This window comes from Coenobita brevimanus, chromosome 25 (genome assembly GCF_032717465.1).
Source record: "Coenobita brevimanus isolate Jiangsu-jjx chromosome 25, ASM3271746v2, whole genome shotgun sequence".
In the NCBI taxonomy this organism is placed as follows: Eukaryota; Metazoa; Arthropoda; class Malacostraca; order Decapoda; family Coenobitidae; genus Coenobita; species Coenobita brevimanus.
In genome coordinates this window covers 8,585,517-8,599,359 of record NC_136978.1, presented here as the reverse complement: position 1 = coordinate 8,599,359, position 13,843 = coordinate 8,585,517, and the positions used below count along the sequence as shown (strand labels likewise).

The following is a 13,843-nucleotide window of genomic DNA, read 5'->3' as shown; positions in this document are numbered from 1 at the left end:
AGGTGTAAACAGAGATCGGTATTATGATGATGATGATGATGATGATAACCATTTGTTTCACTGTCATGTCAACCGCACGTCACCATCTGTAATAAATCCACAATCCCATGACACGGTACAAGGAAGATGAATGACTGAATTAGTGAATGAAAATATGAGAGAAAGTATAAGAGATGTAAAATAAGGTGGAAATAAGAGAGGTGGAGATAAATGTTACAAACTTCACAGCTTGTGATTCCTAGAGGTTCACTCAATCACGGCTCAGCACTCAAGGTGGGGGCGTGGCTTAGTTTTGCCAGTTTGAAATGAATGTACTGTAGGTCAACATGGGACCAATGTTGTTCAAGTGGGTAATAGGTAGAGGACGGTAGGTCGCTACTAATATGAATAATACCGTGAGGGTATAATAGATTTTAACATTTTTCAGTACTGTTAAAGGAGACTGCTTTCAGCTCCTGCCTACTGTAATAATAATCCCAGTAATAATAATAATAATAATAATAATAATAATAGTTGTAAGGGGACAAAACAACTATAACAGTAAATAATAATAATAATAATAATAATAGTTGTAAGAGGACAAAACAACTACAACAGTAAATAATAATAATAATAATAATAGTAATAATAATAATAATAATAATAATAATAATAACCAAGGCCAATCAGTGACTATGCACAATCGACGCAGGTCCTAATTACATAATCCGCTTTATACCGAGGTTAATGTGCTCTACCCCCACCGTTTTCCCCCTTCCCCTCCCCCATCCCCTTCCCTTTGCTTTCCCCTTCATCTCTTCCTCTTTCTTTCTCCTTCTTGTTTCCTTACCCCTGTTTTCATTTCCTTTTCTTTCCCTCTCTCTTCCTCACCCCTATCCTTCTGCGTTTTTTTTCTTTATTTCTTATCCTTTTTTCTTTCCCCTTGTATACCTCTTCTTCTCATCTTCATATATTTCCGTCACCCACGTCTTCCTCTTTCCTTCATCTTTTGATTTCAGTTCTTCCTTCCTACTCCTACTTCTCTTCCTTATGTATCCCTCATCTTCCTACTTTCCTATTTTTCCTCCTCTTACATTAATTCCTTCCTCTCCCCCCCCCCCACCGTTCTTTCTGTTCATCTCTTACTTTTCACCTCCTCTGTCCTTCCTCCTGCTTCCTTCTTCCTTCTCTTACCACCACCACCACACTACCACCACCACCACCACAGTCCTTACTACCACTAGCACCATTATTACCACTACCGCCACCTCCACCATTACCATTACTACCACCACACCTACCACTAAGACCACCACAGCATAGCCAACCATTCAAACGACCCCATTAAGGGTGTTGTTAAGGGTGTGGTTCAGTTGTTAGCGCACACACACACACACACACACACACACACACACACACACACACACACACACACACACACACACACACACACACACACACACACACACAGAGCACCTCAGAAACGGGCTGAGGGGAATACAGGCACATAAGAGCTCACATCCTCCACCTCCTCTCTCTCTCTCTCTCTCTCAGCTACTACCAGACGATTTTATTTAGTGTAGGAGAGCCCCTATGCTCGGTTTGTTTTCATCTGACAGCACTGGATCACTTCTATAATCTAAACACTAAGTCGTGGAATGCATGAAATTATATGAGTGTGGTTATGAGGTAGGAATGAGTCACCTTGGTTACTAGACATATTAACCCTTCAATCTAACAACTCTTGGATTTGTCAGATTAAACCTTCTCGTACTAAAGAGGTTAGTGAAGGGAAATTATAATCCCTCAGAGTACAGAAAGCCACTTCTAAGCTGAATAAAATCGTCTGGGTAAGAGCAAGAATATATAAATACGTCATGGCAGTGAAGAGGCTAAGCAATATTGAAAAACAGGATGATTTTAAGACATACTATAGTTCAGTCATCTTAACATGGCGGAAATATTCGTCCTTTTCCAGTCTATTTCCTTATTTCATGCCGGAAGAAGACAGCACCAAGGCCGTCCATCCTGTCCATAGCACTTCTTTGTGACTAGCACCATATTCTAACGTTAATCTGCTGTTCTTGCGCTACATTCAGTATGGAGAGATGGCAATTTTACGCCTAATTAAAATGCAGGGAGTAGTTATGGTGTGATAATGGAGGAGAATTGAAGCTATACGAGGATCAAATTATTTATGTCTACCCCCTCCCATCCTCACAATCTCCTCTCAGTTTTTTGGTCTATGTTTTATTTTACTTTATTAATTAAGTTTTGTCAGTGCAACCACTCCTCCTTATTTAATCAGATTAGCTTTTTATTGTACGCAGTGTCGCAAATAAGCTGTATAATATAAAAAAAAAAATGTAGTTTAGCGTTTTTCTTAACATTGAAGACAACAGAAGTAAAATTTAAAATGCTGTTAACCCTATTATGGTCGGTCCATCTTTAGTATTCAGTTCCAGATTTACGCCAGATGATTTTATTCAGCTGGAACCAAGCCACAGAACCTTGAGAATGTTAGCACAGGTACCATTAACCCTCTCATGGTCGTGGGAACTCTACTATTGTTCTTCAGTTAACGTCAGACGGTTTTACTTAGCTGCTGGGTTTGGATGGAACAGGCCAGAGTAGAAAAAAAAATGGGAAAGGCCTTTACAGATGATGGCGATGGGAATGACTCTAAGAGTGTCAGTGTTCAGGGACCTTCACGGCCCTTCCCCACCGCATGGCCAACCAATCACACCTTCATTTCACACTCAGGGGGCGGGACTTACTGTCATTTCACACTCAGGGGGCGGGGTTTACCTACCAAGATAGATTGATTCGGGTATAGGTACATGACATGGTATACCCTATTGTCATTTTCATTGGCTTATTATTCGAACCTGTGATGTTAGTACGATTGTCTGCTCAGTGTTGTGTTTTCTGTGTTGTACGGTTTCATATAACAATTCTCTCTCTCTCTCTCTCTCTCTCTCTCTCTCTCTCTCTCTAACCACTCCAGCAGCCTCTAACGACCCTGTAACAAGGCCAAGTGCAGTCTAACTACCCCATTATCTCTCTCTCTCTCTCTCTCTCTCTCTCTCTCTCTCTCTCTCAGATTTCTTCAGCTCTTTACCTGTACCCTTTTGCCATGTTCATTTAATCCTAAACTTCAGTAATTAGAGACGAAACCTTTCAATAAATTTTTACCACCCGGAAATAATGTAAGGTCTGTATAACTATGTAACTCTTTGTATTTCTGTATTTTCTATCCCGTCTTTACTCTTTCTTTTCTTCCTTTCTTCCTTCTCCACCGGATTTTTTCTTTTCTTTCTTTTCCCTCCATTTCATCCTCCTTCCTCTTACTAAATATAAACTTTTATCCACCTCTGAGCTATTATTTTTATTATTATTTTTTTTTTCATATTGACCCTAATTCACATATAAAAGTAAGGCGATACTATTATTTTCATCATTAACATTATCCTTCATTCGATATCGTCTTTCCCATTCGTGTAGTACATTTCTCTTCTACTTTCCGTAATAACCCCTATTATTATTATCATCATCATCATCATCATCATCATCATCAATCATTCTCCACCCCTTACACTTCAGATGTTCATCGTCATCGTTGTCATTATCCCCACTCATCATCATCATCATCATCATCATCACACCTGCTCCCAGTCACCACCACCGCCTCTTACGGTTCATTCCATCATCATCATCACACCTGCACCCAGTCACCACCACCGCCTCTTACGGTTCATACCACGACATAATTAACCAGCTGAGTTTCTTCCCCCACATTCTTTCCCGCCAAAGATTTATTTCCTATTGTTTGTTCTCGCACGCGTATCGGGTGTGGGTTTTTTCCTGGAGTTATTTTAATTATTTTCGTATTTAAATTCACGTCGTTCTTTTTAAGTGCCGACCTTCGCTTGTATAATTAATTTTTTTTCTTTATTATTTATTTATTTGGTTATTTTCCTTAGACGTCATTTTCTTCTTTCTCTGTTCCTTGCATATCTCCTTTTTCCTTCGTTGTTTTTTCTTACCTTTCACAGTTCATTTTTTCTTCATCTTCTACTCCCTCTCTTCTCTTCCTTCCCTCCTTCCATCCTGCCGTCTGTCATTTTCTCTGTTTAGTTGTTTCTCATCCCTTCTTTCCTTTTATAACCTACGCCAACAAAGTTGGAGGAGGTTATGTATTCACCAGTATTTGTCTATCTGTCTGTCTGTTTGTCCTGATGATTTCTCCAAAAGTTCTCAATGAATTTCAGTGACGTTTTGTGGAAGGGTGGGCAATTGGCCAAGAAAGAACTGATTAAATTTGGGGGCGGATCCGGATCCTTTTTTAATGGCAGTGGCATAGGCGGAGGTATGCTTTCTCGGAATGTTTTCAAGTCTCTTTCTGTCCTCCTTTTCTTTGTTTCATCTTCCCCTTCCTTCACTCTTTTAAACCTTCCCTTTCGTGCCCTCTCTCCTCACCCCCTTTTGTTTCCATCTTTCCATCTTTTACTCTTTCTCTGCTCTCCGTTTTCCTGCCTTTCTTTCTGCCTCGAGTCCATGTTCCTTCTTTTCCTTCTTCCCTCCTCTCTCCCTCCCAAATTTCTTCGTTTCCTTCCTTCCTTCATCTCTTCCTTCTTTCTTAACTAAACTAACCTCTTAATAATTACGTTCACATTTTCCTGGATATTTTCTTTATGTTTTGCCTTTATTGTTTCCCTGTGGAGCAAAAACACCAATTAAGATTGTTGTTCTTTTTGTTACTATTTTTCGAAAAGTTAAATGCCGGTCCACTTACCCCCCCGTCTCCCCTCCCCCTCCCCTCTCCCCCTCAGCTTCTCCCCCTTCACCACTTCCCATCACCTTCCCCTCTCCCCCTCATCTCCTCCCCCTTCCCCACATCCCCTCCACCTTCCCCACATCCCCTCCACCTTCCCCTTCATCTTCCTGCACTCCCCCCAAACACTCCCCTTTACACCGCACTTTTATCTTCTTCCCATCTCTTCCTCTCCTCCTCTCTCTTCCCTTCTCCTCCCCTCCTCTTCTCTCTCACCCTACCTCTCTTCCTACTTCCCCCACATTCTCTCCCTCCCCCCATCCCATGTACCTCAACTATCTCCATCCCTCCCCCTTGTCCTCTCCTATTTTCTCCATCTACTCCCTAACATCTCCCTCCTCCTCCTCCTTTCCTCCTCTCGCCATCCCCATCCCTTCCCTTCTCCCCCTTCTCCATACTTCTGCTTCCCTTCTTCCCTCTCTCCATTCCCATCTCCCTCCCCTCCCCCCCTTCCCCTCCCCCCCCAGCCTCTTTCGGTCACCCAAGTCACACCACTTCTGCACCACCTACTTACGCCACTCCCACACCTTACACCACATACTTACACCAGTCAAACAGGTACTTACACATTATACTTACACCAGTCTCAAACCTACTTAAACCAGACTTACACATGCGTACATCAGCTACCTAAACTAATTTCACGTCTACCTACACCACCTACTTACACTTGTCTCACACATACTTACACCACCTACTTACACTGATCTCACCTACTTACACCATTCTCACCTAGTTTTACACCTACTTACACCATCTGCTTACACCAGTTTCACACCTGTAACACCAATCGTACCTACTTACACCTCCAGCTTACACCAACTTACATACCACACCTACTTACACCAGCTTCATATGTTTTTACCTACTTACGTCTCACCTGTTTACGCCAGTTTCACACTTGCTTACACTGTCTACTTACACTGGTCTCACCTACTTACACCAGACACATACAGCATTCCCGCTAACCCACCACCTCCCCCCTCCATCCCTCTCACCTCAAAATAAAGCGCGCACGCACACACACACACACACACACACACACACACACACACACACACACACACACACACACACACACACACACACACACACACACACACACACACACTAACCGAGAGACCTTGAAAGATGGGTATTGCCTATTAATTTTCTACCTCTCCTTGATTGCATAAGACACCTAGGGCAGCAGTAGAGAGAGAGAGAGAGAGAGAGAGAGAGAGAGAGAGGCCCAGTAATGATGCTATAACTGTGATGTGACCATTAGTGAGAAGCTGGCGATGGGACTGGGTGGTGGTAGTTGTGGTAAGTGGTGGTGCTGTGACTGATAGCTGTGGTGATTGTGGTAGTGCTGATGACTCGGAGTTTGCTGGTGGCGGTGGTTGTAGTTGTGGTAGTGGTTTTGATGGTGGTAGTTGTGGCAGTTGTTGATGATGGTGGTAGTGGTTGTGATTGTGGTAGATGGGGGTACGTGATGGTAGTTGTGATTTTTGTGGCAGTAGTGGTAGTTGTGATAAATGGTAGTGTGGTTGATACTTGTGACATGAAGGAGTGGTAGATGTGGTGGTAGGTGTGGTAGTAGTGATGGTAGATGATGGGAGTTGTGGTTGTGGTGATGATGGTGATTGTGTGGTTTAGGTAATGAGTGATAAAGACAAACACTCAACAGGAGCGAAGACATTCTCTCTCTCTCTCTCTCTCTCTCTCTCTCTCTCTCTCTCTCTCTCTCTCTCAGAATAACATCATTACGACGACACTCATTTATTTGTCATTAGGGGGAGGAAAGAAGGTTGGAAGGAAGGAAGGAAAGAAGGTTGGAAGAAAGGAAGGTGGGAAGGAAGGAAAGTAGGAAGGATTGGAAGGGAAGGAAGGAAGGAAGGGTTGGAAGGACGGGGTAGAGAGAAGAAAGAAAAAGGAGAGAGTGAAGGGAGATGTAAGTGGGAAGAGCTGAGAAGTGGAGAAAAAGGAAAAAATATATATATAAAAAAGGAAGTGAGATGATAAAATGAAAAGGAAGAAAAGATAATAGATGAAAAGAGGAACGAAAGTGGGGAAGAGAAAAGGAGAGAAGACAAAAAAGAGGAAATACAAAGACAACAGAAGCAGAGAGGAGAAGAGAAAAGAGAAAAGAAGAGAATAATAAAAAATAATGAGGAAAACATAGAAAATAAAAGTCTGGAGGTGAAAGGGATGGTGAAATGAATGAAAGGGATAAAAAAAATTGTGGGAGGGGGAGGAAGGGGAAGTTGCGAAGGTGAGGGAGCCAGCAAAGTATGGGGAGGATGGGAAAATGAGGGGATGGGGGGAGAAGGGAGGGTAGGGGGGGATGTGGGGGAAGGGAGGAGGGAGGAAGTGGAAGAAAGAGGTGAGAATGGAGGAGGTTTCTTTAAGATTCTGAAGCATTATTAAGACTCCGTACTTTCATACTGATAGATAGATGTAGATAGATAGGCAGAAAGATAAACAGACATAGATAGATAGGTGGACAGATAGATAAATAGATGTTAGACAGATAGATGGATGTAGTTAGATAAAGAGTTAGGTAGGTAGACGGCCAGATAAACAGATAGATAGGTAGGTAGGCAGGTTGATAGACAGCCAGATAGATAAACAGATAGATCTATAAATGAGCAGAAATTGACTCCAAAATGTACGGTATATACATAATCTTTACTTACTTATTGTCTTATTGTTTATGTGTTTCCTTTCCATTTTATGTTGTTTAGAATAAGTAGGATGATGAATGGGAAGAGGAAGTAGGTGGGCAAGAATAAGTAGGATGATAAATGAGAAGAGGAAGTAGGAGGGGAAGAATGAGCAGGATGATAAATGAAAGGAGGAAGTAGGAGGGGAAGAATAAGTAGGATGATAAAGGAGAAGAGGAAGTAGGAGGGGAAGAATAAGTAGGATGATCATAGAGAAGAAGTAGAAGTGGAAGAAGGAGGAGGAAGATAAAGGTGAAGATGAAGTAGGAGGAAAAGAAGAAGTAGGAAGATGAAGGAGAAGAGGAATTAAGAGAGGAAGATGAAGCAGGAAGAGAGAGGAGAAGAAGTAGGAAGATAAAGGAGGAAAGAAAATAGGAAGATAAAAAAGAGGAAGCAGAAGGGGGAGAAGATGCAAAGAAATGAAGGAGGAAAAGAAGGAATGAGAGGTGAGGGGAGGAGAGGCGAGGGGGTGCAGCGTGAGGAAGGGAATGAGCAGATAAGTAGGGGAGAGGGAAGGGGAGGGGGAGAGGGAAGGGGAGGGGGAGAAGGTAGGAGGTGAGTAAGCAAGGGAAAGGAGAGACGAGGTAAATGAAGAAGATGGAAAGAGGAAGGGTAAAGAGGAACATTACGAGGAAGGAGGAGAGGAAAAATGAGGGGGGGGAGAGGGAAGGGGAAGGAGGGGAGAGTGGAGGAGGAGGGGAAGGTCATGATATCAGCTAATGGAAATCTAATGACATACCGAGGAGAAGGAGGAAGGGGGGTTGAGGAACTATGAGGGGAGAAAAAATGTGTGTGTGTGTGTGTGTGTGTGTGTGTGTGTGTGTGTGTGTGTGTGTGTGTGTGTGTGTGAGAGAGAGAGAGAGAGAGAGAGAGAGAGAGAGAGAGACCAGGGAGGAGGGGATGGATGAAGGGGAATCAGAGGGGAGAGTAATGAGGAAACGGGGAGGGAAAGAAGAACAAGGGAGGGAAAAAGATGTGGGAAGAGAAGGAGGGGAAAAGATAAGAGGATGAAGAGATGTAGAGAGAAGAGGGGAGAAGGGAAGTCGGAGGGGAGGGAGGGGACTCACAAAGGGGAGGAGGAAGGAAGCGAGGGAGAAAAGTGTGAAGGAAGAGGGGAGGAGGGAAGGGGAGAAAAAAAAAAACAGGGGAAGAGTTGGGAGGGGAGGGGAGAGACGAAGTGTGGAGGGAAGGAGAGAGGGAGAGGAAACAGAGAGGGGAGTGGGGAGAGAGGGAGAGGGAGATACAGAGAGGGGAGGAGGAAGAAAGTGGAGATAGATGAGTGAAGCAAAAGGAAGGAAGAGAAAAAGAAGAGAGAGGGAGAGAAAGGGGACATAGAGGAGAGGAGAGACGAGGAAAATGAAGAGAGAGAGAAAAAATGTGACATGGGAAGAGAGGAACAGGGAAGTAAAAAGGGAGGAAAGAAGGGAGTGAAAATGGGGAGGAGTGGGGGAGAGAGGAAAAAGGAAAAAGGAGGAAAAGTATTGCTGGAGAGAGAGAGAGAGAGAGAGAGAGAGAGAGAGAGAGAGAGATATGAGGAAGTGAAGAAAGACAGAAGAGTGTGAAAACAAGGGAGGGGAGGGGAGAGGGGGAGGGGGAGGGGGAAAAAGAGGGGAGGAGAGGGGCTGGGGGACGGGGAGGGGAAGTGGTGAGGTCTGGCAGTGTAATGGTGACAGTTTTTATACAGGCGAGGCTCATTAGTGACTGCACCTGGCCGTAGGTAGGTAGGTAGGTAGGTACGTAAGTAGGTAGGCAATCGGTAGGGAGGAAGAGGGGGAGGTAAGTAGATGTAGGTGTAGGTAAAGGAATAGGTAGGTTGCGAGGAAATGAGAAAGGGAGGAGGTGGTAGGTAGGTAAGTAGGTACCGTAGGTAGAAAGGAAGGTACGTAGGTAAGGAGGGAGGAAGGAGGGATAGGGGAAGACGCAGGCAGGTAGAACGGAAGGTTTGTAGGTAGCTAGGTAGGTACTGGGCTTGGATGTAAGGAAGTAGGTAGGAAGGTTGGTACCAAACATGTTGATAGGTAGGTAGGTCGGTAGGTAGGGAGGGAGGGAGATATGTAAGTAGGTAAAACAGATGGAGACAGATAGGTGGGTAGGTACATAGGAATACAAAGGAGTACAAAGGAAGGCAAACAGCAATAGGCCTGTTAGTACAGTATTTTCAAGGCTGTTTTTATGTAGTATTCAGTGGGTTTGACTTATACAGTAACTAATTTTTTTTAAATCTGTGAGTCAAAGGCAAGAATAGCAAAGCAGGGGTGTGGATATGTATGTATGTATGTATGTGTGTATGTATGTATGTATGTATATTTGTGTAGGTCTATGTATGTATATATATGTATGTATGTCTGAATGTTTATATATATATATATATGTATATGTGTGTGTGTGTATGTATGTAGGTAGGTAGGTAGGTAGGTAGGTAGGTGCTTTTATTAGTTATACGTAGACATAAGGAAGTAGGTAAATTGGTTTGTAAGTAGACAGAGAGATAAGCTATAACCAGAATCAGATAGGCTGATAGAGAGAGGTAGTTGGATGGATAGATACAGGTGGATAGATGGTTGGATAGAAAGATACGCCGATAGATAGGTAGCTGTGTTGGTGGATCGTTAGGCAGGTAGAGATAGATAGATAGAATGAAAGAAAAGTAAAAAGATAGGGCGGTAGGGAGGTACATAGGTTGACAGGTAGGAAGCATGTAGGTAGATTGGCAGGTTGTAAGAACAGGTGGAGTATGTTGGTGCGGGGAGAGAGAGAGAGAGAGAGAGAGAGAGAGAGAGAGAGAGAGAGAGAGAGAATAAAGGAAATAAAGAGAGAAACTGACGAAAGAGGAAACTTCACAACCAAGGTCAATCGCAGTGTTGCCAGTTCACACTCCAGACTAATGAGGTCACAGTTGGCAACACTGTAACCTGGCTACCCCCCCCCATCCTTTGGTCTGGTAGCGGTCAAGGTGAAGGTGGTCAGACGATTAGATAGATAGATAGATAGATGGACAGATGGATAGATAGGTAGGAAGAAATGGTTAGAAAGACAGAGAAAAATAGCTAGACTGATATAGACAGAAGATAGATACAGTAGATAGAGAAGTAGATAGATATGAAGAGATGGATGCATAGATAGAGAAGATGACTTGAGGGATATGGGGGGAAAGCGATAGACAGATAGATGAATTTGATAGATAGAAATATATTGGTAATTAAAGCACTGGAGACAGACTTACAGACAGAATGACAGACATCTAAACACACACACACACACACACACACACGATTAAGTTATACATGGAGAAACGAATCCATGAAAGAATGAATTATGTGAACGAGTGACTGAGTGAATGACTCAGTGTGTTAATGAATAAGTGATTGAATAAATAAATAGCTGAAAATAACAATGAGTAAACGTAGGACTGACTGCTTAAATGAATGAATGAATGAATGAATGAGTGAATGGATGAGAATCGTATTGAGTTTAAAGGTAGGTCAGTGGGAGAGAGAGAGAGAGAGAGAGAGAGAGAGAGAAGGAAAGTAGGGGAAGGGGGCAAGAGAGAGAGAAAGACGGGGGCAGGGAGGGGGGAGGGGGGCAGACTAGTTCCTCATGAGTGGTTAGAGGAATGCTGATGCCCTCCTATCCCCTCCCTACCCCACCCCATTTACACACACACACACACACACACACACACACACACACACACACACACACACACACACACACACAAACTAACTCTTTCTCTAAACGCTCCCACCCACTCAATCCACTAACATTCTACATACATGCATACATACATACATACATCTCTCTCTCTGTCTCTCAAAGTGCCGGCCGGTATTCTCAGTCTCCCACAGTCTTTTTATCCCCTGCCTATGATCTCCAGTATTTAAGAACCAAAAATTTTACCCACATTAGGGTATGAGTAACTGTCCACGTTGCTTCTCCTTTTTTCTATGGTAGGGAAAAATCTTATTGACTTGTATACCTTTTTTCAACCACCACCACCAGCACCACCACCACCATCATCATCATCATCGTCATCATCAGCGGCAGCAGTAGCAGCAGCCACAGCATATCCCCACTGATATAAATGTGGTGGGTTGGAATCCAAAAACAGGAAAAAAAGGAAACAAAAGTAGGAAAATAATACGAAACCATAAAACAGACACATAAATGCAGATACACACGAGCATAAAGAAAACACACACACACACACACACACACACACACACACACACACGCACGCAATAGCACAAACCGCACACTAAAGAAGAATCTCCAACTTACTATTTCTTTGCGAAGGAAGTCCATCTTGTGGTCGAGCGGCGTCTTGGCGGAGGAGGCGGGTGGGTGGGGGTGGGGGTCGTCCGTGGGGGGCTCGGAGGGGCTGTTGTTGTTGGGGGCGGGGTCAGCACCATCGCCGGAGTCCGCGCCGGAGTCCTGGGAGCACATGGACCATCGCTTCTTCAGGGTCTCTGAGTTCTTGAGCCTTTGCTGGAAGAACTCACGACATTGACGGGCCACGTGGTCTTCGGGGGGTTCCAGTGGAGGATCCAGGGGGTCGTCAGGGGGCTCCAAGGGGTCAGGGGGGTCCAGGGAATCGAGAGAGTCCGGCCCCCCGTGAGTACCAGAGTCTGGGGTCAAGAGGCGTGCGGCAGGGATGGTGTCGTATAGGGGTTCAGGGTCACCGTCAGGAGTCTCGTCGTATACATGTTCATCCGACTCACCCAGTACGTCGTCCCTCACGTCATACATGTGGGCGTCGTCTGTGTGTGTGTGCGTGGCGGGTGTGACGTCGTACATGGGGTTGTCCACCAGGGTCGTGGGGCGGGGTGAGGGTGGAGCAGGGCGGGGAAGTGTGGAACAGGTGCTGGAGGAGCTGCTTTTGAAGCTGCCGTAATTGCTGGAGGCGGAAGAGGAGTACCCGCTGCTGGCTGACAGGCACGACGCCGTGTCACATCCAGACCCGGAGCTTGTACCAGGGTGGGACAGAGTGGTGACGGCACGGGGTCGGCGGGGCAGAGTCACTACATGCCCGTATTGCCACGTGTCCTGGGGTGGGGCGGGGCGGGGTCTGGCCAGAAGGCTCTTCACTCGTGTGGTCAGGTTCTCACAGCTCTTGTTGTGGCGGGGTTCACCCAGTCTGTTTCGTACTGTCCCTTGTCCAGCTTCGCTTTGCTTGCCTCGCACCACCAACAGGGAGTTCATGTGGGGGAAGTCCCCCTCGGGGCCCTCACTGGTACTGCCTGCCAGGTCACAAGCGCTGGACCTGAACTGCCCTAGCGTCAACACCCCGGTGACCTCCCGTGACCCCGCCGCCGCCACCTTGTACTGACCTGACCGCATCACGCCGACCACCTCACCACCTGCAATGCAACAATACCACACGTGTTAGCAATGACCCTCTGACATGCAACAACGGCATAATCTTGTTAACAACTAAGTATTAGCCTAATGGTAGACAAATTGTACTTCAATTAATCTTGTAACATCATTTGCCTTCAATAATAAGATTTCCTAGTACTTAACCACCTTCATTCCAGGGCCGTACAGACATTTTCACTTCAATCTTGCTTTCTCCAAACGAGACTGTTCAACTGAGAATGGACTTTTCGAACTTGACTGGCCAGATTTAAACAAGAAACAGATTTCCCAGTCTCACCTCTTCTTTAGTTGTTCATTTTGTCACATACACCATGTTTCTTAGCACCGGCGTATTATTACGTATTATTAATGTAAACTGCTCTGTTTTAAACTTTGGGAGATTAAATTTGTTGGCTTCGGTACGTTTAATATACACAGTAGAAGTAGGAAGCTTGGCAAAATTTTTATAGGTAGTATGTGGTGCATGTGAGGGGCAGCACGTATAAATGCGTCTATAAAATGAGAAACTGAAAGGCAGAAGAAGGTGCATTTGCAGAAGAATGAAGCAGAGACGGTGGTAAGAAAAGTTTAGACAGATTAAGGGTGTTAGGGGGCAGTTAGTGGCAGTACACAGAGAAGTTGCTGTGGAAGAAAGTGAAGGTCAGAAATGGAAGTGGCAGGAGGAAGTGGTTAGAAAAGTGATCTGCTGCCTGAAAAGACGCAAGTTCAGTCCCTGGCTTGGGTAAGGAGTTGGGAAAAAAAAAAAAAAAAAAAAAACATCGCACCAGTTGTGAATAAGGGAGTTCCAGGATATATTCAGTATTGACGTTAGTCATTAACTCCGCAGTGATAACTTGTGAAAGTGTGTTGGACACTGGAGGACTGCCGGGGATCAGGGGACAGGCTATTTAGTCTACCCTCCCCCCACACACAGATAGATAGATAGATAGATAGATAGATAGGTAGCCTA

At 44.6% G+C, this 13,843-nt stretch overlaps 1 protein-coding gene across 1 annotated transcript in view; it reads right to left on the bottom strand.

The window, feature by feature from the left end:
* The window catches only part of LOC145393708 (uncharacterized), a 163,444-nt gene extending 150,589 nt beyond the window's left edge, over positions 1–12,855 (bottom strand). Inside the window, exon 1 of the mRNA XM_080267755.1 lies at positions 11,797–12,855. Within this exon, the coding sequence (XP_080123881.1) occupies positions 11,797–12,855 (1,059 nt within the window). The remainder of the gene's footprint in view (positions 1–11,796) is intronic.
* Between the last annotated feature and the right edge of the window lie 988 nt (positions 12,856–13,843).